This window comes from Coenobita brevimanus, chromosome 47 (assembly GCF_032717465.1).
Source record: "Coenobita brevimanus isolate Jiangsu-jjx chromosome 47, ASM3271746v2, whole genome shotgun sequence".
NCBI classification, from domain to species: Eukaryota; Metazoa; Arthropoda; class Malacostraca; order Decapoda; family Coenobitidae; genus Coenobita; species Coenobita brevimanus.
In genome coordinates, this window is record NC_137000.1 from 31091701 (window position 1) to 31118105 (window position 26405).

The 26405-nt window shown below is 38.8% G+C and overlaps 1 protein-coding gene across 1 annotated transcript in view; it reads left to right on the forward strand.

The window, feature by feature from the left end:
* The window catches only part of LOC145399138 (protein turtle homolog B-like), a 348093-nt gene that overhangs the window by 168892 nt on the left and 152796 nt on the right, over positions 1 to 26405 (forward strand). Inside the window, exons 11-12 of the mRNA XM_080271876.1 lie at positions 14382 to 14435; positions 17656 to 17733. Coding sequence (XP_080128002.1) covers positions 14382 to 14435; positions 17656 to 17733 — 132 coding nt within the window. The remainder of the gene's footprint in view (positions 1 to 14381; positions 14436 to 17655; positions 17734 to 26405) is intronic.

Below are 26405 nucleotides of genomic sequence, written 5' to 3' on the forward strand. Positions count from 1 at the left end.
TTGTGCAAGCAGAGTGAGAGAAGAGTTCTGGACAAATGTGAAAGCTTGCATGGAAAAGTTTGAAAGGAATGAGAGAGTGTTTTTGATTGGAGATATGAATGGAAAAGTAGGGAATGTGAAGATGGATGGAGTAGTTGGTGAGTGGGGTGTGCCTGCTGAACTGGATGAGAATGGCAGTGCTTTAGTGGACATATTTGCTGGGAGGGGTTGGTAATAACCAATACCCTCTTCAGGCACAAACGTTCCTCAGGTATATGTGGAGAGTGATGAAAAAGGTGGATGGTGAACTGAATGAACAGAAGCCAATGACTGATTATGTATGTGTGGGTGATAGGATGAGAAGGTATTTAATGGATGCAAGAGCATATATAGATTGGGGAAGTGGTGGTGAGAATCAAGGTTCAAATGAAGTGGAAGAATAGAAGAAGGGAAGGACAGGAGGAAGTAGTTCATACAAGGAGGGTGGAAAGGTTACAAGAGAATGGAAAAATGGCAGAATATAAGAGAGAAGTGGAGGGGTGATTTGGTAAATATGGATTGGAGCGGAGGGGGGATATGGAATGTGTGTGCAGGATATCCACAGAAGAAATCTGTACAGCAAGTGAGGTGGTTGTAGGATGAAGAGAAGATGAAAAGGGATGCAAGAAACAGCATGGTGGAATGAAGAGGTGAGACAGGCTGTGGCGCAAAAGAAGAAAGAATACAATGAGTGGATGAGAAACAGGGGTGTGAAAGAAGTTGAGAGATGGAAGAGAGAAATATATGTAGAGAGGAAGAGAGAGGTGAAAAGATTAGTAAGAGACTAAGAAGAGAGTGTATGAGGAATTTGGAAGGAATTTGAGTGTAAAGTGGAGGGAATGTAAGAAAATGTTCTGGAAAGAGGTAAAGGGAGTTAGACAGGGTGTCAAAGAAGTTAGTCAGGGAGTGAAAGATAAAAATGGAAGATTACTGGTGGAGAAGGGAGAAAAAGTGAGCAGATGGCGAGAACAATTTAAGGAATTATTGAACATAGAGAATGAAAGTAATGTGAGTATAAGTGGCTGGGGAATGGCTGGGAGATGGAGGGAGGTGAGAAGAGAGGAAGAAATCAATAAGATGGAAGTTGTGGATGCAATGAAGAATGTCAAAATGGAGAAAGCCCCAGGAATTGATGGAGTGTGTGGTGAAATGATGAAGCATGGGGGAGAGATTGTAGTAGAATGGATTTGGAAGATGTGCAGTTTGGCCTGGGGGGAAGGTAGAGTCCCGGAGGATTGGAAGTCAGGTATAATTATTCCCCTTCACAAAGGAAAAGCGGGGAAAAAGAAATGTGTGGTAGTCATAGGGGCATTTGTCTTTTTATTGTAATAGGAATAGTATATGGTAGGATACTTATTGACAGAGTTAGGGAAATTACAGAGGAATTAGTTGGAGAAGAACAGGGAGGTTTTAGGAACGGAGGAGGTTGTGTAGATCAGATATTCATTCTTAGGTCTTTAGCAGAAGAGTTTCTAGAGAGGGGAAAGAAGTTGTATGTGGCCTTCATGGATTTGGAGAAAGCATATTACATGGCAGATAGACAAAGATTGTGGAAATAATTAAGAATATATGGAATAAATAGGAAGTTGTTGAATACCGTGAAGAGTCTGTATGAGGGTGCTAAGGCTGCAGTGCGTGTGGATAGTGAATTGAGTGAATTTTTCCATTTGAAGATTGGATTGAAACAAAGATGTGTCATATCTCCTTGGTTGTTCAGTCTGTATATGGGTGGGGTTATAAAGGAGATAAGGTATGGCAGTGGATGTTGGAGCGGTCCTAATGAGAGAGGGCAGTGTTTGGAAACTCCCTGTGCTGTTGTTTGCAAATGAGACTGTGTTGTTAAGTGAAGACAAAGGGGAGCTGCAAGGCTTTGTGGATGAGTTTGGGAGTGTGTGTAAGAAATGGAATCTAAGAATGAATGTAGGGAAGAGTAAAGTTATGGTCTTCAAGAGAAATGAAGTCAGTGAATGTGCAGTGAGGTTGGATGAGGAGGAAACAGAAGATGTGAGTTCGTTTAAGTACTTGGGTAGTGTGATGAGTAAGGATGGAAGTTTAGAGGATTAAGTTCTTTAAGAGTACAACAAGGATGAAAGGTTGCTGGTTCCTTGAAAGCAGTGATAAGAAACAGGGAAGTGAGCATGGAAGTGAAAAAGTTACTCCATGACATTATTGTGACACCAACTCTAACATATGGAAGTAAATGTTGGACCATGCTGGAGGGACACAAGTCAAGAGTGAGAGCAGTGGAAATGGGTTATTAGAGAGGAGCATGTGGAGTCACATGGAGAGACAGACTGACAAATGGGTAAGTGAAGGAGCATTTTGGTGTGGATGTGGATATGATAGAAAGCATTAGAAGAAGCACATTGAGGTGGTTTGGCCATGTGGAGAGAATGGAGAGTGAGAGACTGATGAGGAGAGTGTATGTGAGTGAGGTGAAGGGGGGGAGTGGGAGGGGGAAGCCAAGGATGAAATTGAGGGATGGAGTGGAGAAGTATATGAGAGGGAGGGATGTGAGCTGGGAGCAGGGCAGTGAAATGGCGAGGGACAGGGCATCATGAAGGATATCTGTTTGTGGCCACCTCTTACGGGATTGAGGCATCTGGCAATAGATAGATAGATAGATAGATAGATAAAAGTACCAAGAGACCATCACTGAAGTATTTGATTGGTAATGAACCTGTCACAAAAGTAAGAGAAGAGAGGGACTTACGAGTGCTGGTCCAGGATACTTTGTCACATGAAAAACACATTAACAAGATAATTAGAGCGATGCATAATCTCTTGACTAATGTAAGAGTAGTATTTCATTATGTGGATGAGATGATGAAAAAATTGATAGTAGCCATGATCTGCCCCAGCTTGGAATATGTGGCATTAATGAGGTCCCCACATAAAAAGAAAGATATACACAAGATCGAGAGAATACAAAGAACAGCAACCAAGATGGTCCCTAGCCTGGCAGATCTGTCATATAGGGAAAGGCTGGAAAAACTAGACCTGCAGTCCTTAGAAGAAAGGAGAGAGAGGGGCGACATGATTGCAGTGTTCAGGGCCAGGATGGGAGTAAAAGAAAACAATTGACAGAGAAGATCTGTTTGTATTGGGTGGGAGTGTAACAAGAGGACACAGAATGAAACTTAAAAAGTCAAGTTGCTTGAAGGACATCAAGAAATATAGTTTTCCATGTAGGTGTATAGACGTGTGGAATAGCCTGGACAGAGTAATCATCCAGTCTATAAATGTAAACGAGTTCAAAGCAGATTTTGACTTATCGAGGAGCAGAGATGGGACCCCATGAGCGTAGCACATTTCCTGTACAGTAAGACCTCACTATAACGGACTAATTGGGGTCCAAGCCACTCTGAAAAATTTGAAATTCTGATAAAAGTGACATCCGGACTTCCCCCTGCTATCTCGGACTTTTTCCGACATATCAGACATTAGTCCAGATAGCATGAATGGTTTTTAAACTGTTTTGACTATCATTGCGTTACTCTACTGTGTTATAACTTCACTACATCAGTCATATAGTATAATATATATAATAATACTGTACTATACACTGACAAACATGTCTTTTATTTGCCTTATTGTGGTGAACATAGCTGAAGTGGTCAGGCAGTCTGGACTGCTTCTAGCTTTATCAGACTTTTTCTGATATATAGGAATTTAGTCAGGTAGCTTCTCGATTCCAATAAAAGCGAATTCCAGTCTATTGAAGTCCGTTATATTGAGGTTTTACTGTATATCACAACTAGGTAAATACAGTACATCTTTGTAAAGACACACACACACACACACACACACACACACACACACACACACACACACACACACACACACACACACACACACACACACACACACACACACATACAGAAAATGACTGAGAAAAACAACAATATAATTTTAATGGATGACTTCAATTGTGAAGAGGTGAACTGGGAGTAAGGGGACTCAGGAGGCAGCGAAGATTCATGGGGCACTATATTATTAAATATAACAATGAACAATATGATGACGCAATGGGTCAAAGAAGAGACACGGTTCCGAGGTGAGGACACACCAGCAAAAGTAGATTTACTGTTTACCAAAGAACCCCATTGAAATATCTGTGTCATACTGGAAAAAGTGATCATATGGTCATTGTTAGATGATAACAGGGAACATGGAGCCGAGACGAGCTTTATAGACAGGGAAGATACAACTTTGGGAAAGCAAACTTTACAGGATTGAGAAAATTTTTCAAAAATGCAGATTGGAGAAAATTCAGAGAAACAAGAGAGATACAGAGGAAGTGGGATATTTTTCTAGGCCTTTATAATTAGGGAGTGGAAAAATTTGTGCCAAGAGAAAGGGGGAAAGAAAACAGGGAAAAGGAGTGGTTTAATAGAAAGTGTATGATAGCAAAAGTAGAGAAAGACATGGTGTGGAACAATTGGAGAAAGAGAGGTAACAACAGAATAAAGGAAGAATATAAAAACTAGAAATGAATACACAAGAATACGTAGAGAGGAAGAAAGGAATTTTGAAAAAGGTATAATAAACAAATGTAAGGATGAACTCAAACTGTTTTATAGATTTGCCAATGAAAAACTGAAACAAAAGGAAGGAATCACCAAACTGAAAGTAGAAGGAGAGGTCTATAAAGATGTGGCAATGCATGCAGAAATAATGAACAAATGTTTCCAATCAGTTTTCACCAATGAAAAGGAGTTTGTGGAAGGGGAGGGAGTGACTAGAAATGTAGTGATAAAAGATATAAAAGTGGAAGTACAGGAAGTGTATAAATTGCTGGAAACTCAAGATGTAAGGAAAGCCCCAGGACCAGATGGAATCTCTAATTGGGTACCGAAGGAATGCAGAGAACAACTGGTGGATAAGATTCACAGTTTAATTATGTGTTCTCTGGAAGAGGGGAAAGTGCCTCAAGAATGGAAGAGGGCAAATGTGATACCAATTTATAAGGGAGGAAACAGGAAAGAACCCCTGAATTATACGACCAGTGTCCCTAACCAGCATGGTTGCAAAATTGTGTGAGAGAATTCTGAAAGATAGACGGATAAAATATCTGGAAGAGATGAATATTTTGGCTGATAGTCAGTTTAGATTCAGAAGTGGAAGGTCATGTGTTTCCAACTTGTTGAGTTTTTACTCAAGAGTGATGGACATGCTACAGGAGAGAAATGGCTGGGTGGATTGTGTGTATTTAGATTTGGAGAAGGCCTTCAACAAGGTACCCTGTAAGAAATTAATGTGGAAACTAGAGCATACAGGAGGACTGAAGGGGAACCTCCTGGAATGGATGAGAGACTTTTTGAGAGACAGGCAAATGAGGACAGTAATAAAGGATAAGATGTCTGGATGGAGGGAAGTAACAAGTGGAGTCCCACAGGGCTCGGTGTTGGCGCCAGTAATGTTCCTGATTTATGTAAATGATATGGTAGATGGAGTGAACAGTTATGCAAGTCTGTTTGCTAATGATGCAAAGATCTTGGGGAAGGTAGAGGTTGAGGAGGATTGTAAAATGCTGCAGGAGGATCTGGATAGGATACACGATTAGAGCCGGATATGGGAAATGAAATTCAATGCAAAGAAATGTAAAATATTGGAAATGGGTAAAAGTACCAAGAGGCCATCACTGAATTATTTGATGGGTAATGAACAAATCACAAAAGCGAGAGAAGAGAAAGATTTGGGAGTGATGGTCCAGGACAGTTTGTCACCAAAAAACACATTAACAAGACAGTTAGAGAGATGTTTAAACTCCTGACTAATATAAGAGTAACTTTTCATTATATGGATGATGAGATGATGAAAAAATTGATAGTGGCCATGATCTGCCCCAGGTTAGAATATGCAGCAGTAGTGTGGTCCCCACACAAAAAGAAAGATATAAACAAGATTGAGAGAATACAAAGAACAGCAGCCAAAATGGTCCACAGTCTGGCAGATCTGTTGTACAGAGAGAGACTGGAAAAGCTGGATTTGCCTTCCATAGAGGAAAGGAGAAAGAGAGGTGACATGATTGCAGTGTTCAAGACAAGACCATGATGGGAGTAGATGAAATTGACAAAAAAGATCTGTTTTTATGGGATAAGAGAGTAACAAGAGGACATGGAATGAAACTGAAGAAGCCAAGCTTCTTGAAGGATATCAAGAAATATAGTTTTCCTTATAGATGTATAGACCTGTGGAATAGCCTGGACAAAGAGATCATCCAGTCTAAAAACTTAAACGAGTTTAAAGCTAAAATTTGACTTACTGAGAAACTGAGACGGGCCCCCACGAGCGTAGCTCATGTTCTGTATATCACAATTAGGTAAATACAATTAGGTAAATACACACACTGTCCATAAAGAAACCAAACTTTTTCAACAGTGCAATAGCTAGCTGGCATAACGTGATTGCAACAGGAGCTCTGTGTGGCAGCAACTTAGAGCTTTACTCAAACACTAGCTGCATCATGCCACGTCACTTAGTCGTTATGGTACACGTGCTTGAGTAAATGTGTGTTTAGTGCACTTGGGAGTTTGTTGCAAGTTGAACAATTAAGGATCTTGCACAGCAGTATGTTTCCATGAAATTCTGTTTGAAATTGGGAAAAACTTTTACAGAGACCATTCAGATATTGCAACAGGCTTATGTAGAGGATGGTTTGAGCCGTACACAGTGTCACAAGTGGTTCCAGTGGTTCAGATTGGGAAGAACATCCACCAAAGACGAACCCAAATCTGGCCGGCCTTCCATGTCAATTGATGATGATCATTTTTGAGAAAATGTATGCTGTGATCCATGAAAATCATTGCCTGACTTTCTGTGGAGTTTTTGAAGAAGTAGGTATCTGCAAAAGAAAGTGCCACATGATTTTTTTGAAAAACTGAAGAGTCATCCTGTTGCTGCAAAATTATTGTGCCATGTGTGTTGACAGATAAGCAAAAAGAGAACCATGTCACAGTCAGTCAGAAGCTGTTTGATCATTCAAATGGTGATGAAAAGTTTGTGAAAAATGTTATAATCAGTGATGAAACATGGGTGTATGGGTACAGTGTCGAAACAAAAAGGCAGTCATTGCAGTGGGTTGGAACATCATCACTGCGACTATAAAAAGTATATATATCAGAGTCATTCACTAGTGAAGATGTTGAAAGTAGTTTTTTATTGGAAGTACAGTATGTCATTCATCATGAGTTTGTTCCACATGGTCAGACAGTCAGTAAAGAGTTTTACTTGGATGTCCTGAATCATTTGAGGGAGGCAGTGTGAAGGAAGAGGCCTGAGTTGTGAACAAATAAAACCTGGATGCTGCACCATGACAGTGCTCTTACTCATGTGTCGCTCCTTATCTGTGACTTTTTGACAAAGCATGAGATGACTGTTGTCCCCAAGCTGCCCCACTCTCTGGATTTTTTTTTTTAAATGCAAGAAAGAAGGAACCAAAGGCCAGGAGCCCACAAACCGTTCCTTCCAAGAAAAAAGCAAAAACAACACAAGAGAGAGCCAAATTCAAGATCCGTTCATTTTGAGATGCCTGAACATACTGCGTTTGAAAGACTGGAGATCATAGAAAGTAGGAAGTACAGACAGAGAGAGACAGTTCCAGAGTTTACCTGTTGCCCCTGTAGACTATTTTTTTATCCCAAAGTTGAGATTCACCCTGAAAGGTCACCAATTTCAAATGATAGAAGAGATAGAAGAAAATTTGCCAAGTGTGCTAAACACGTTCACCTAAGCACGTATACCTCAGTGACTAAGCCATATGACATAATGCAGCCAGTGTTAGACTAAAGCTCAGTCTCCACTACATAGCACTCCCAGTGTGATCATGCTACTCTGGCTAGTTGGTGCGATACTGTATTTCAAAAGTTCAGTTTCTTTTTGGATAGACCTTGTGTGTGTGTGTGTGTGTGTGTGTGTGTGTGTGTGTGTGTGTGTGTACAAGGTTTGTTCAGAAAGTATCTGGCCTTAGGCTCTAAAAGTATAAATAGCTAACTTATTGAGCTAGGATACCAATCCTTCTCAAAGTAGGCCCCTTCTGAGTTGTCATACATAGCTCAGCATTCTTTCCTTTGCCTGAGACATTTTTCGAAGTCAGTTTTCGGTATCTCCTGCAGGTGCTTCATTGCATTCGCCATGATCTCCTCTTGGATGAACATTGCTGAAGACATGTTGGAGTGTGTAAATCGCGATCCAGACTTTCTGATGACTGTCATCACTGGAGATGAGACTTGGGTGTATGGTTGCAACCTAGAAATCAAAGCACAGTTGCTCTAAAAGGGCTGCGTCGGCCAAAAAAAGCATGTCAGGTCCGCAGCAGGGTGAAATGCACTCGCATGTTGACAATTTTTTTTCGACATATACACACCAGAAGGTCAGACTGTCAGCAGCATTACTACCTTGATGTTATCCATTGCCTTTGTGACGCAGTTCGGTGGAAGAGATCAGACCTCTGGAAAACAACAGGTTGGAAGCTGCACCATGACAACACCCCTGCCCATTATTCTCAACAGATTCAGGAATTTTTGGCCAAGTACAACATCCAGCAGGTCTGGCAGGCTCCCTACTCACCAGATATGGTCCCATACAACTTTTGGTTGTTTCCCTTTTTTCAAAACTTTGCTGAAGAGTTCCAAATTTGAGACGAGAGAAGAGATCAAAACGAATGTAACAAAGCACGTGCAGGAGATAACAAAAACTGACTTTGAAAATGTTTCAGGCAGTGGAAAGAAAGCTGGGCTACATATGTCAAGTCAGATGAGGCCTACTTTGAGGGGGATTAGCATCCTACCTCAGCAGGTTAGCTATTTATTTTTTTAGAGCCTAAGGTCGGATACTTTTTGAACAGACTTCATGTGTATTTATATATATATATATATACAGTATATATATACAGTATATACATATATATATATATATATATATATATATATATATACACTCAACCCTTGGCTTTCACGGGTTCCGCTATAGCGTATCTCGCTATCGCGCACCGGAAATGCTCGAAATTTTCAGGAAGGCCGGGCTCCGGTGCTCTGCTCAGCCAATAAAAAGCTTCACTCCATGATTGGTCGTGTGACGTCAGCGCCAGCCAAGCGCTGATTGGCCGCCCGACCAAGTCTCCTGCCCACCAAACCATTCAAGTGCGCACTCTCAGACCGTGAACAGTGACAGAGAGAACAATAACCTTTTTTATGATATGACCATGGCCAACGTACCCCCTCCCTGTCCCACTACCATCACCCAACATAATGCTACGGCACCTGGCAGGGAAATAAAGAAAAGGAAGAACCTAAGTTATGCAGATAAACTGGAAATGTGAAACTTATAGACAATGGAGAGACCAAGTGAAGTGTGGGGAAGAAATATAACATCAGTGAATCAACTGTGAGAGGTATTTATAAGAATCATGATCACATCATAAAACATGCTCATTTTTGGACTATTATATGTTAATATGTGGTACAAAATGGGTATCTTAGGGGTAAAAATTGAGATCATGGCACCAATTAGAATTATTTCCATAAGTTCTTCAATTTGGCTATCACGGTTTCGGTTATAGCGCAGCCATAGCAGGACCAATTGGGAGTGATAGCCGAGGGTTGAGTGTATATATATATATATTTTATATATATATATATATATGTATCATCATCGTCATCACCCAGACCTCCCTTCCCACCCTAGGGCAGGGTGAGGAGTAGCAATGTCCAGACAGTCCAAATTTGCTCAATCCAATGGGCCACGCTTCCATTCACTCATCATTCAAGCCCCCAGAATCCTGGCTCTATCAGATATGCCAAAAATATTCATCATGTTCTGTAGCTTCACATAAATGTATCCGATTGAGTCAATCCAAACGCTGCCACGTTAAAAAGGGGTGCCAAGTCCCTGATCATGCACTTCTCGTCACAATATTCATCCAGCCAGCTCGATCTCTTGTCAGTTCCCTAGCCTCACCGACTTCCAAACTTCTCTTCCTCACACACTCATCCACCATATCTTTCCATCTTCTTGGCCTACCTTGCCACCTCCCTCCTTCAGATTCGCTCAGGTATACCTTTTTCACCACTCTGTTGTTATCCATTCTTTCCAATTGACCATACCATCTCAGTACACTGTCTTCGATTTTGGTGTCCACCGACTTCCTCACTCCACATGTTTCACGAATCACATTATTTCGTATCCTATCCACCCATTGTGCTCCACATACATTCCTCAGCAGTCCCATCTCCACTGCTCTTACTCTTGTCTTTTCATTTTCAAGTCACACCGTAGTCTCACATCCATATGTTAAAGTTGGCACTAACACTCCTTCATGCAAGCTTCGTGCAGCTGCAGCACTCAAGTCTCTGTTTCTTATCAAGGCCTTCATTGCACCAGTTACTTTTCTTCCTTGTGCTACTCTGCTGTCCACTTCTTTTGCACATTTTCCTCTTTTTTATCACTGTACCCAGGTATTTGAATGCTCAAGAATGTCAGTCTCTCCTTTCACTGTAACACCACACTGGGAGTCACCTTCTCTCTCAGTAACCATCACTTTACTCTTTTCTACATTTACTTTCAAGGCACGATGCTGACAGACATCAGCAAAACTCTTCACCAGCCTACTAAGTTCTTGTCCGGTACTTGTAAGCAGTACTGCATCATCAACATACAACAAATTTGAGACATTCCATCCATCACCGTTCATTACCAATGTCATCCCTCCCTCCGTTACTCGAGTTTTTATTTCTTTCATCACGCTATCCATTTATATATTGAATGACCATGGGGACATCACAACCTTGTTGCACGCCCACACTGATCATGAACCATTCACTTAGATGTCCATTAACCCTTACACATGCTTAACTACCATCATAAAAACTTCTGATGGCACATAACAGCCTACCATCTACACCATACATGTGCATAACTTTCCACAATCCTTCTTTGTCCATTTTGTTGTATGCTTTTCCAGATCCAATTATGCCATAAACACCTCATGGTCCTTACCACAAGCCATCTCTGCTATCTATCTCACTGCAAATATTTGAGCCACACATCCTCTGCCACTCCTAAAGCCACCCTGTTCATCACTCACTAGGACTTCTGTAATCTCTCTTACTTTCTTTATAATAATTCTTCCATATACCTTCCCTACCACACTCAGTAAGCTTATGCCACGGTAATTCTTGCACTCGCTTCGCTCACCTTTATTTTTGTATACGGGTACAATCACAACCTTTTTCCATTCTGCAGGCACAGTTTCACTCGTCAATGCCTTCCTACATATCTCCAACAAGCACTTCATTCCAATCTCTCCACTACACTTAAGCATCTCTGCATACACCTTATCAACCCCAGCTACTTTCCCATTTTTCAGCTGTTTCACAGCACTCTTCACCTGTGTGAGTGTCACGTCTGCTAGCACTGCATTCCTTCTCTGCACACCCCCAAAACTAATCTTGATTACAGCTTCTTTGCTCTCTGTATTCCCATTCATCAGGCTTTCAAAATATTCTTTCCATCTGGTCTTTATTTCATCTCCATGGGTTAACACACACACACACACACACACACACACACACACACACACACACACACACACACACACACACACACACACACACACACACTATACTGTGACAAACTGTTTTTTTGTAGCCCAGGGAAGTATATACAGTGCTGAGTGGTAACCAAATGGGGTCTGAAAGGGCTTCCATCAGAGGGGTGGTTTGAGTTTCTTGCCCACATAATGGTACTCAGGGGCAAGTGAGTCTAGTTGTCCTTACTTTGAATGTCTTGACTGAGTAGCCTAGCTTTGGGGCTCTACACTTCTGATGGCACAAAGAAGGATTGGATGATGGATGGATATACTGTATTTTGTGTTGGAAGTCTGAGAAAATATATAATTTATTGGCAAGGCACCAGTATTTTTACTTTTCTCTAAGGTAATTACCTGATAGTCAAAGTTTGTTTTTCACCATATCACCCACCTTAATATTTCGTGTAATGCGTCTCGCTACATATGTTCATAGTTTATACTCACATTCTGTGAATAGTGTTGTGGTATTTTTGCTGTAAGTGTTTGATGAGTGTTGTCTTATTTCTTTTGCAGTTATTGTACTTTTCATTAAATTAATCCACTGATTATCAAGGTTTTGCAGATTTGTTTAACACCACCCTGCTCACCATAGATTCTCCTGTCACACAGTTCCCTACATGCATTCTTATGTTAATACTGTAGTCTCATTCCATGGGGAGTGTTGTGTTATTTCTGTTGCAGGTATTGTGCCTCTGTAAGTGTATAATGATTGTTGTGTGACATTTGCTGCATGTTTTGTGCTGCTGTAAATGTGTAATGATATATTATGATTAGATATGTACTTGAGGGGTTGATTAAAGTCACATGAGTAACCAAAAATGGCCAATTGACATACGAGGTCTGTTCAAAAAGAAACCAAACTTTTTAAATAGCACACCAATTATCCAGCTTAGTGTGATCACAATGGGAGTGCTGTGTAGTGGTGACTTTCAGCCATGTCACTTAGTCATTTAGGTACACAGACTTGAGTGAATATGTGTTTAATGCACTTAGCAAATTTTCTTCGTCTTGTAAAAAATCAGTGACTTTCAGAGTGGATTTCAACTTTGGGAGAAAAAAAAAAAAAAAAAAAAAAAAAGGTCCACCAGGACCAAATCCAGAGAGTAGGGCAGCTGGAAGACAAGAGTTGTTTTGTGCTTTGCCAAAATGTTACAGATAAGGATTGATGCACGAGCAGGTGCACTGTCATGGTGTAACATCCAGGTTTTGTTTGTCCACAACTCAGGCCTCATCCATTGCACTGCCTCTCCCAAATACTTCAGGACATCCAGCTAAAACTTTATTAACTACCTAACAAAGTGGAACAAACTCATGATGAATGATGCCCTTAAAAATATATATATATATTGCCTTCACATTTGAGTGACTCTGACCTGCTTTTTTTTATCATGGTGACAGTGTTCCAACCCACAGCAATGAATACCTTTTTGTTTCTATCGTAGCCATACACTCATGTTTTATCACGTGTTATAACATTTTTCACAAAGTTTTCATCAGCATTTGAACAATCAAACAGCTTCTGACTGACTGTGACACGGTTATCATTTTGCTTATCTGTCAGAAGACGTGGCACAAATTTTGGGGTAACAGTCTTCAGCTTTTTGGTTAAAATCATGTGCCACAAACTTTTACAGATGCCTACTTCTTGAAAAACTTCACAGACAGTCAGGCAAAAATTTTCACAGATCACAGCATGCACTTTCTCAACATGATCATCGTTGTTTAGCATGGAAGGCTGTCCAGATTTGAGGTCATCTTTAGTGGATATTCTTCACAATTTGAACTGCTGGAACCATTTGTGACATAGCATACAGCCCAAACAATCCTCCCCATAAGACTGTTGCATCATTTGAAAAGTCTTTGTAAAAGTTTTTCCCAATTTGAAACAGAATTTCTTGGAAACATATTGCTGTTCAAGATCTTTAATAGTTCAACTTGCAGCAAATCGCCAGTTGCACTAAACACATTTTCACTCAAGTGCATGTACCTTAATGACTAAGTGATGTGGCATGATGTGGTTAGTGTTAAAGCTCAAAGTTGTTGTTACACAGTGCTCCCGTCGCGATCACGCTAAGCCAACGAAATGATGCGCTATTTAAAAAGTTCAGTTTCTTTATGGCCAGACCTCATACTGTAGTACCATAGAACCCATGCTGTATCATCAATGGTATCTGAAAAATCATTATTCAAAAGGACTTTATTTGACATAGAACCCTTTCAGATAAAGGGGGATTCCTTTACACATTACCTTAGCCTGACCAGTGTGAGGTGCCTGTGTGCTACCATGACAGCTGCTCCACAGAGCACCAGAATTACACATGCTTTTAGGCAAGCAATTGTTTTTTCACTTCATTACCTAAGCCTGGTTGTGCATAAAAAGATATGGTAATGAAGTTAGGGCCAAAGTGGTGTGATGTGGAGTATTATGTCAACTACGCTTCATTAAAGTGACATCATGCTGGGCCCGAGCCAAGAATAATAACATGGCCTGGTGTTATAGTTGTTACTTGCAGATTTCTAGTAGAAGAGTCATATTTTTACCTTCTGCACTGTAAAAAATTGTGCTACAGAGTAACATGTTACATGAGGTGTTGGTGTATATTCTGTTAGGAGCTTAAGCATTCTTTGTATTTCATGGTAGGGTGGATGCGTCTTTAATTCTTTCTCCTTCTTCCTGCCTACTATGGCTGTCCTTCACATTACTACGTGATGTTCCTCCCTCCATGTCTCTCCCTCCCGTGGCTTGTATCTGGGCTGGTGCTTATGGGCTTAGGTGACAGCACAGCGGGCGGCAGCACACGCCAGTCCCCCACCACCACTACTCCCGGTAAGATCTCTTTTTCTCCCTGCCTCACCCTTTCCTGTCCTTCCCCCCTCCCTTTCTTTCTCTTTGTCTCATCATCTGTCTGGGATGAGCTTCAGTGTTGATTTTACTTTTTGTAGCCAGGCAGAGCAGTTTCTTTCTATTCCTTTTTAAATCCTGTTTAGTATTTGGTAGTGGGATATTAATGTGCTTTGGTTTTCATTCATATAGCAGTTTGAAGTAGCTGTTAAGTATGTACAGTACCCTAGAATATGCAGCAATATGTTGAATATGTTTTAAGGATTCTAGTAGTTGCCTTACTTTTACTTCATTTGGTTACTGTGAGTACTGTAAAGCCATTGCATTGCATTTCTGTCCCATGCCAAGGGTATTCTGTTCATAGTGTTGCTTAGTACAGTAGATCAACAGGAAATTATTGCAGTACCTGCATCATGTCATCATTATTGTTCAGTGAGAAGCATGACTGTGACAGCTGTCTACATTGGAAATGTGACAGAAGCAAGCCTCAGCCACTATCACATACTGCTTGGCCCTCCATCTTAGCCTTTTGCATGGAGACAATTTTTTGCTGGTTTATGATTATAACTGATTAACTGAGACTGTAGTAAGTGAGAAAGGACAACTCGTCATTTTGGTTCTGAGTGCTTTTAACTTGCCACGGCATTTGCCTTATCACTGAGTACATTTAAGATTATGTTAGTCAAAATCATAGTAATTCATTCAGTTGCATAATTTATTTTACAGATACAAATATTCAGCCGTATAATTTTATCATTGATTAAATGGAGACTAAGAATCACAATGACAGAGTTATCAGATTTCTTACAGTGTCTTTTGCCTTTCATCTTACCTGGACTTCCTTCTTTGCCATTATTGCAGCACTAAAGATCACTGATTAGAAAAATGAAAGAGGAAAGCTGTGAAGGATTACCCCACATATGCCCCATCAATTGAAGATTGCTGATTTTAAAAGCAAAGATTTATATAGCCCTTTTTATATTAATTTTCCTTGTTTTGAAAATTACCCATATACATATATTTGCATGTACCATTTTGTTCTATTTTATTATTATATTTCAGGTCCACTCATTTATTGTATTAATGCATACATTTTCGATGCTTTCTAAAGGTTATGAAAATGTGAGCTACCATCTTGATCTCCAGTGGGTGAATATCATAATACAACAAATTGTCTATAGTATATTTATTACAGAACTGAATTACAGCACCAACTTACTGATTTTCCTTAATTTCACCTCTGCTGATGTAATATTTTTTTCTTGTTTTTATACCTTTCTTTTGCATAGTAAGGTTATCACAGCTTCATACATTGGAGTTGGAAAATACAGTACAGTATACAAATAATTATGCAGGCTGGTATTAGATAATAGTAAGCCAGTCTTACAAAAGTACAAAATTTTCATATATATATATATATATATATATATACAGTATCTCTCTCTCTCTCTCTCTCTCTCTCTCTCTCTTTATATATATATATACTGTATATATATAATTTTACCAGCCATGTGCCATTTCTGCGTTTTACAAGGTCCACTCCTTACACAGTATCCAGTAATAGATTCTTTAATTGTTACTTTATGTTGATACACATTTATGTATCATGAAGCTGATATCTCAATAAATTAACACTCTCAATTAGTTGTAGGTATGGTATGCATAAAAATCCTCACAGTGCAGTGGAGCATATTGAGTCACTGCAAATTCTGGAGGCAGTGGATCAGCAAATTTGTCCATCATTATTACACACCATCGGTTAGCCAAAGCATATAACTAATTGGTGTTGTATATTAAGAATTCATTAATTTATAAAGTATTTGTGTAAGAATAGAGGATGAAATCTGGAATCAATTTATATCATATTCACATCCATCTTACAGTATTTATGCCACTGTATGTATTCTGCAGTATTTCCTTTCTTTTTACTGTGGTATGCCACTTTGTAGTTAGAGGTAAGATAAAAAGAGTAAATTCTTTATCTCAAAAGACTGAGAAACAAAGTTTAGGAAGAAAAGTGATTTTTCACTGAGGTAAAAGGTAAAATCAGGGGCAGACACCCTGAGGTGCTTTGCCACGATGCACTTCTTGGTAACTTAGGCCATTGATCCTGGGATGGATCATTCTCTCACTGTACTGGAAAATATTGCCAGTATATCATCCAAGTTACTACAGTTACATCCCCTAGGTGTTACCTGTGGTGCTTGTTTTTCCTGCCAGACCAAAAAGGTGGATGGATACCCGAGTCAAGTGGTTCCAGTTGCCAGCATCAGGATTTGAACCCTGGGGCTGCTGGGCCAACAGCTCCATAATTGGCAATGCTAACCACTCAGCTCCTGCTCCTTTAACAGTTATTTCAACTCAGAATACAAAAGTTTGGAATATTTCTTTTAATATTTTGTGTATAAAATAAACTTATAAAGCTATTTTGATAACAAGAAAAGCCTAATCAACCCAGGTTATCACAACATTGCATATTTGTTACAGTCAAATTGCTTAGTAGTGTTCTGTATACTTGGGAGAGGTATTATGCTACCAGCAGTACTGTACGTCTGTGTATAGCATCAGCTATTTATGAGAGTGTTAATGTATTAACAAAATATGTAAATGAATAAATGACTAATACTGTACCTTGCTCCTCATATGTTGAATACAAAAGAAAATCTTTTACACCATGCAGCATAATTACAGTATATACACTTGCAGGGCTGAGGTGGAACAAGGTAACACTCAGTAGGTTACATGGATAAAAGTGGCGTAGGTGTGTGTCTCACAGAAGACACACATACGGATAATGATGCTGATGATGTATAGATATATTCAAACGTACAGTACAGTACATATGGTCAGCAAAATTAAGTTGTTTGTGCATGCAGCTAGTTTCACGTAACTAGTGATAAAACAGAGATTATTATGATATAACTAAGAGAAATCTTCAGACAGAGAAACATTTTAGAAGTGTAGCACTGCAGCAATAAGCCCAACTGGTATATCAAGACTGACAATCATTTGTTTCAGCTCAACTTTTTTTTTTTTTTCTCACTCGGCTTTTATTCCTGAACATCTGCCATATACTGTACTGTAGTCATATGCAGTTCAGTATTTTGGAGTTATCATAATTTATATGTTTTGTTGTGCAGATTATTTTCATATTTTTCTTTAATCCTTTTTCAGTTATAATTTTTCTGTTATCATCATTTTGCAGTATATGATTTTAGCATGGTTGTGTTCCCCACCGACTCCTATGGATCCACTTATTTTCCACCGATAATTAATCCTGCAGGTATTTTCATTGTTTTTTTGTTTACTTTTTTTTTCATGACTTTGTTTTTATGTATAAAGTTGGCCCTTTCACAATTTATGAACAATTTTACATCATGAAATAATGTAATGTGATAACATTACTGAATAACTGTTTTGTTGACAACATGCATTATGTTGTTATTTGATATGTTTTCCATCATATACAGCCCCAGGTTTGAGATGCTGAATATTTTCCTTTATGAATATTTATTAGTATTTTTTCCTGATGCATAATGCATTACATGTACTGTACTTACTCACTTTGATATAATGAAATTGATAAATAGTGATTGCACTGAAATGTCTTAAGGTGTGGAGAGGAGTACAAGTAAAGTATTTGAAAGAAGTACAAATAAAATATTTGAAATTGCATAACAATGGCAGAGATGAAGCATTTATACCTTATCCAATTAGTCACACACACACACACACACACACACACACACACACACACACACACACACACACACACACACACACTCTCTCTCTCTCTCTCTCTCTCTCCTCATCCTCATCCTCATCCTCCTCATCCTCATCCTTCTCCTCTTCATCTTCTTCTTCTTTTCAATGCTGATTTTTCCTTTTTTTTTTTTTTTTTTTTTTTTTTACAAGTGTTTTGTATACTCATGCAACATGACTACTCTCATCACATCATGCCATCAGTAGTCGCATTCATTACTGATCTCCATTTTCCTTGCATTGTTTAATATTTATACTGTACTGCATCCTCAAAGCCTGGATGTAGAATTTTAATGGTATGTAATTTTATTTGATAATGCCTACAGAATTATAACTGTATTATCAGTAATATTTATTTATTTTAACATTCATGGCATGTAGCATCTGTTGATGGTGTTAGCAACTGAGATATATATCAGCATTTTTTTTTTACAGAAATGTGATATATACCAGCATTTTTTCTTTTAATGACTGTTGACTTTCAATTCTCACAAGATTCAAAGGTACGATGTTACAGGCTCTGCAAAATTGTTTTGCAAATACAGAATTAGAACCACTAATGCGATGTTCGTTGGTCTCAATAAGAACAGTAATGATTGTAGTTTTCTGTGCCAGCTTGGAAATGCTTGGGAGTTCAGGGACCCATTTGTGACTTACGTTGTCTTGTACAGCAGGCAAGGCTCATTTAATAGGGAGATATATTTATGGTTGTGCTAACCATGAAATTATAAAGGATTGTAGAACACGATGTCTGACCATTGCCTAATATACTGTATATCATTACATGTTTTAAGAATCTTATGTTTCATAATAGTAATAGGTTAGTTTCTTTCCACATTAGTTTTCTTGCAGGAAGTGGGATGGTTCTCACTTTCATGTCATAATATTTTTTATCAGTCACCAGTATGGTTAATTTACCATGATTCTTGAATAAGCATTAATAATCCAAGGCAAAACAAAGGTCACACAAAAGGGGTATTATTATACAAAAGCATTATACTGTAGACTGGCACCCAACAAGTTATCAGGTTCTGTCCAGTAAAGCAATTGAAAGAAATCAGTCAGTTGCAAAGTATCATTTTGGTTTATGAAATCAGAAGTATGCAGAAATATATACATAGCGATTAATTTTCTGGACATATGCTACATAAAAAGCCCTTTGGCTACATAGCAGTGTCATAACCTGTGAACACTTGTGATGTTTTGAGACATATATATCATCCATATAAAGTTTTCTTGTTTTTAAGAATTGCATTTGGGCCATAAAGAGAGCAGACAGTGTTTGGAAACTTCCTGTATAGTTGTTTGCAGATAATACTACATTGTTAAATGAAGATCAGGGGTAACTGCAGGGCTTGGTGAAAGGGTTTGGAGAGTGTGTACGAAACAGAATCTACAGGTAAATGTAGGGAAGAGTAAAGTTATGGTCTTGGAGAGAAATGAGGTCACTGAATGTGCAGTGAGGTTGGATGATGAGGAAATGGAAAATGTGAGTGCATTTAAGTGGTAGTGTGATGAGTAAGATGGAAGTTTGGAGGATGAAGTGCTTGAAAGGGTGCAGCAAGGAAGAAAGTGGCTGGTTCTCTGAAAGCATTGATAAAAAATAGGGAAGTGAGCACCGAAGTAAAAAAGTCGCCGCAAGATAGTCTTGTGATAACAACTCTGATGTATGGAAGAGAAGCTTGGACCTTGTTGGAAGGACACAAGTCAAGAGCGAGAGCAATGGAAGTGAGTTTTTTTAGTGGAGCATGTGGAGTTACATGGAGAGACAGGCTGACAAATGAGGAAGTGAATGAACATTGTGGTGTGGATGTGGATGTGATAGAAAGTGTTAGGAGAAATACATTGAGATGGTTTGGCCATGTGGAGAGGATGGAGAGCAAGAGACTAACAAGGAGGTGTATGTCAGTGAGGTGGAAGGTGGGGGAGAGGGAGGGGGAGCCTGAGGATGAGATGAAGGGATGGACTGGAGATGTATATGAGAGAGGAGGATGTAAGCTGGGAGGGAGGACAGTGAAATGGTGGGGAACAGGGCAACATGGAGGTGTTTTGTTTGTGGCCACCCCTTATGGGATTAAGGCATCTCGCAATAGATAGGTAGATAGATAACAATTGGGAGTATACAGTATATATATATACACACACAGTATATATATTCAGCGAGTACTCACATAGCGCGTGAATATTGTCCCTGGAAAGGCCAGCTTTATGAGAATTTCACATTATAGGGCCATATGTTTACATGTTAAAGGGTTTCATGGTACCCAAGCCAGCCCTAAGTTCACTTTTTGGGGCAGTTTTCAGGGATTTTTCCCGTGACATTTACCTACCTAATAATGATGTCATTACATACAAACTCTGGAGGATTACTCACCTTGAACTGAAGAGGTTGTGAGCTTGCTTGGGTGAGGTAGAGTTGAGGTCCGTGGCCAAAAAAAGAGCAAAGATCACACAGAGCACGTGTGCAGCCAGAGCGTAGGAAGAGGGTAGGCTTAAGTGGGGCAGGAATGCTCAGTGGACAGTGACAACACACCACACAGACACGTGACAGCCTTACATCATTGGCTGATGCAACTTGCACTGTGACTATTGCTTCCTGCGGTATGTCTGTTCCCACTATGTTATGAATTTTTTCGCGTAATGACTGTTTGAACCATAATTTGTGGCCTCAGGCAGTGTAATCCCTATCATCACAGAATAGTACGGTCTTCGAAAAAATGGGTAGATTTTTTTTACCTTCATTATAATTATGTCCTGGCCTCAAAAATTGTCTTCCCTGTTAAGTGAGGTTCGCGCACTCTGATCGCCCGTCAAGTGTGCGCTGGCTGTACGAATATATATATATATATATATATATATATATATATATATATATATATGTATTATATATATATACATATATATATATATATATATATATATATATATATATATATATATATATATATATATATATATATGTATATATTATATATATACATATATATATATATATATGTATATATATATATATATATATATATATATATATATATATATATATATATATTGTACAGTATATAATATCCATATAAAAATTTATTATTTTAATTATTATATGGTGTGGTTATCAAAACTGATATTAACCATGTTTATATGATATCACTCATTTTTGGCTCCACATTTCTATGCTAACTGCCAAACTCAGCTAGAAACTATTATACAAGCCATCTAATTTTTTTTTTATAATATGAAGATAGAGGTCACATGATAAAACATCATTCGTCAGTTTGTTTTTTCAATGATTCCTAGCTATGATCAGTCTTCAACAGCTGGTGGTGTAACTATGCTGCCAGTGAAAAAGAAAAAAAGAAAAATGTAAGCACATGTTGCTTTTATACACTTGGTTTCTTGCAATACAGCAGTAAAATGCAGATGCTGTAGTACTGTTAATTACATAGATAATCTGAAAATTGCACTGAATGATAACTGTAGTGGCTGCTTTCTCACACTGTTTTATTGATAGTGAAGTTTGGGTTTGTCGTATTTCCATGTAATTTGGTAATCAGCTTAGTGAATAAATATAATCTAGAGGATGAAGTACATGGAAGGGCACAGCAGAGAAGAAAGGATATAGGTTGAGTGATAGCAATAATAAGGAGTAGGGAAGTGACCATGAGAGTAAAAAAGTCTTTGTATTACTGAATTGTGTTGGAAAGACACAAGTCAAGAATGAGGGGAGTGGAAATGAGTTATTTGAGTGGAGCATGTGGAGTTAAGTGGGGAGACAGTTGGACAGACAAATGAATTAAGGAACAGTATGGCATTAATGTAGATCTTCTGGAAGGCACTAGGAGATGGTTTGGCAATATAAAGAGAATGGAGAGTGACAGATTGACTGGGAGAATGTATGTGAGTGAGACAGAGGGAGAGAGGAGGTGGATACTGGGGATGAGATGGAGGAAAGGAGTGGAGAGGTATATGAATTAGAGGGGTGTGAGTTGTAGAGGGGGCAGCCTGATGTCAGAAGACAGAATGACATGGAGGCAATTCATTTGTCGCAACCCTTTCCAGGATTAAGGTGTTAGGCTGTAGATTGAGGGAGACAGTGACGTAATATAATGGGGATGAAATATTTGTTGTCTTGGGCAACACACAGCATGTATAGTAACCCCTCCAAGTATGTGGCTAATGCATCATTGAATTTTTTGCAGAAATCAGAATTGCGCAGATTTTACCATAGAAACCCATGTTATAAGGGTAAGTGTTATGGTGAAATTCAGAAATTTTACCAAAGTCCCCCTTTTGGCCCTCATGAAAAATTTGCCCCCCTCCCCAAGATAATACTCTACCTGATAATTTTTATAATGAACATGCAACCTGTAGGAACATGACTAGGCATAAAAACGGGTTAATTAGAGTGTACAGAGTGGTAAATAAATGGTGATCAGTTATCATGACAAGGAATGAAGTGATGCTTGGGTGCCAAGGAGGGATGTATCATTCTCACTTTTAATAAACTATTCTTAGTGTTTGTAGTTTCTTGTATGGAAAATAATAAAATGTTTCCATAAACATGCATGCAGAAGGTGCTTGGGTGATGCCATCAGGTTGTCAACTTTATGTTACGTAACATACATAGCTAGTCACCTGCTTTCGGTTCAACTCATATCCAGCAACACTCCTCACTCTCACTTTTAATAAGTAATAAAACATTCCTAGTGCCTGTAACTCTTTGTGAGGAAAATGATTAAATATTTATGTAAACATGCATGCAGACACACTGCATCAGGCCATGTCGGCACGTCTTTTGCAGGACTTTTGACTCTCAGTGCCTAACAGACCATGTTTTGGGAGGGCCAAAATCTTGGATTTTCCTGCTTAAACAAGAATCTTTTCCACATAATAAGAATCAGGGTAAGGCTCATTTCTCTGCGGAAGTGATAAAAATCTTAAATGGAACCTGCCTAACTGGGGGTGTCACTGTGTGTTTCACAATGCTGTTCCTAACATATCATTTGGAACTTTTTATGATTGCAAGGAAAAAAGTAGCATATCCTAGACAAATAGAATAGAAGTCAAACATGCCTGAATGAAAATACTTCAGGTAGGATACATTACAAATAAGGAATGTTATGTAGTTGTTGGCAATTTTTGCATTTTCTAAGCTCACACTGTTACAGTATGTGCTTGCCACGGTTTGCCAACTGAAAATGGACATGATTTCCACTAACCAATAATTTAGATTCTGAAATTTGTATTGTTTATTGTCACTTTATAACTGGTGGATAGTTTTTGATGGTAGGTAAATACAGGTATACCCCAGTTTAACGATGCAGTTGGTTAGGTAAAAACCCATAGTTAGGTGGGGTATCATATATTGGGGTAAAGTAATGGGATGCATTTTTCAGCCTTGGGTTTCCCCCCCAACCATATCCAAAACTTACCCAAATGAGCCCAAAAAAAGTTTAAGGTCAACCTAAATGACCTAATAGCTGTAAAAGAAGCTAACCTAAGCTTAACACCTGTAAATAACTCACTTAAACCAACAAATGAAATCTGAAAACTATCAAGTATAAGTCTGGAAAAAATCAAGCTTAGTAAACTGTGCCCCAAAATGACAATGTTCACCCCATCTTTGGCTAAAACACATTAATCTAAGTCTAAAAGCAGTTTATAAATCAACCTAAACACACAATTTTAGTCTAAAATATCATCAAAATCGGTAAAAAAAAAAAAAAAAAAAAATCCATTGTTAAACCGGGGTTTGGCCATTGTTAAGTGGGGTATGGTGGTATTTCTGCCCCCATTGTTAAGCTAGGGTATCGTATAGTGAGGTATACTTGTACAGTAGTTATTGACTGAAGTGTTCACAGATGACTGTTGAGAAAGTTTCACAGTAAAAATAGAAGTTATAATCACCATGCACCTCTTGAAGTCATGACCAGGGAAGTATCCTGATGACAGTGATAATTGGAATGGAATTATTGGAAGTACTGAGCACCTGAGGTACTTCTGTTTTGTATATTATTGTTTATCATAGAAGCATTGTAGTTTTTTTGGTAGAATGGTTTAACCCCTACACCGCGGGCTTGTTTACCAATGACTTGCGTGTGCCGCGGGGTTATTTGGGCTCCGACAGACTCTCAAAAAATATTTGCCAAAAATCAGTTATTAGTCCTGGAATAATAAAATTACATATGCTTATGGCACATACCTTCAGCTTTCTCCTGGAATGATTGTTGAGCCTTCGTCAGTTACCGTAGGACTTGTGGAGACCTCTGAAGTAGGGTAATGAAGTCTCCACTTTACACTTCCCGACAACCCGTAATATGATTACCACAGCCAGATACAAACACTATAAACACTATTCTACAATTTTCAAGTAGTTTGGGATCCATACTAAAAAAAAAAAAACACTGTGAAAGCAATGGAAATTACGAGCGCGTCTGATCGTCGCACTGGCACTAGTTCGCTCTTAGTAGTCTGTCATTTATTATTCATAAAACCCCTCACACTTTATATTTCTATTACTATATAACACTTATATATATCTACAGTCTTTATTCATAAGTTTCCTTCAGTAGTATTAGTTTATTGTCACTGTAGGGATTCAATTTCTTTCAGTAAAATACGTAGCATTCACTTTCTCGTCCTGTATACTGGCATTGAGAGTGAATGTCACTTTCATCTTCACTCTCATAACTCATAGCATTCAGACATGCTAGAGTGAAACTTTCACTTTCATTACTCCTAGGGTATATACTCGTATTCTTATAATACTACTCATTTACATTTCTATTTACGTTCTCTATTTTATTTACGTTATTTACATTTCTATTTTATTTACACTGTGTTGTGCACTGTCACTTGAAATAACTTATAAAACTGTTTTCCATTGTCCACGTATATTTACATTCATTACTTTCACTTGCTGTTTACACATTATTCACACATTATTTACAATTCCACTTGCACTGTTTTACTCAATAGAAAGATCGTAGTCACTCTTTTATCAATTGTCAGCCCTTTACCTCTTTCCACACGAGGTTTAGTAGGGGAGAAAGGTCACAGGGCCATTTGCATGGGGGTGAAAAAAGGCCTTGAAGTCAGCAAGAAGAAACATACGTACTCTCACTTCGGAAGTTGAGAGTAACCTGATAACGGAGGGCTAGCATGGAGGCCTGCTAAGGGGTTATTCAGGGTTACCAATATTACTTCTTGAAACAGCTAAGTCTAGCACTGATATGATTGGCAGGAAATCTAGACAATACATTATAAATTTGGTAGTTCCAGGTGAATGTAAATATCACTTAGGCTTCTCCCTTCCCTCCTTACATGTATATTTATTTCGAAAATAGATTAGAGGCCTACTTAGGAGATATATTTTCAGAGCTACCAATGTTAGATCTTGAAACATCTTTGTTTAGCACTGATATGATTGGCAGGAAATCTAGACAATACATTATAAATTAGGTAGTTCCAGGTGAATGTAAATATCACTTAGGCTTCTCCCTTCCCTCCTTACATGTATATTTATTACGAAAATAGATTATAGGGCATATTTCAAGGGGAAAAAAACAGCGAAAATTAGCGAACGAGTGCACGTGAGGTGTTGTCAGGTGATAATTAGCCAATTCCAGGTGTTTGGCACTCTCACTTACCTTATTTCTTTCTTGTATATATTATTTGGTATAAGAATAGGACATAGGGCTTATTTCAATGGATGAAATCAGTGAAAAATTCCAGGGAAGATTTACTTAGCGTAGCACGGCCGGGCAGGCGAGAGGATAGGGTAATGGAGGGGGGGTAGGGAGGGGAGTCAAGAACGGGGAGAAATGGCTAAATTGTCAACAATGGATGGGAGTACAGATGAGATTAGGAGTGCTGACTAGTGTTGGACATTGGCAGTACTGATAGATGATACAAGCCCCCACTTGGAAGCCCGGGTGAATTCAAAATAACACAGAATCACAAAAGCGACGCCCCGCGGTATGATCCCTTGCTCCCAAGCGTCACGAAAGTGACGCCCCGCGGTTAAGGGGTTAAACTTATTCTCAGTGCCCTTCAGTAGACATCAACTGTGTTGAAATACCTGTAGTAAAGTGTTGCAGTTCTCCATAACTTGAACCCATATTAGCACTTTGGCAGGCCTATAACGTTATTTATGTCATCTGAAAAACTTCCGCAAGCTGGGCAATGATGTTATTTACG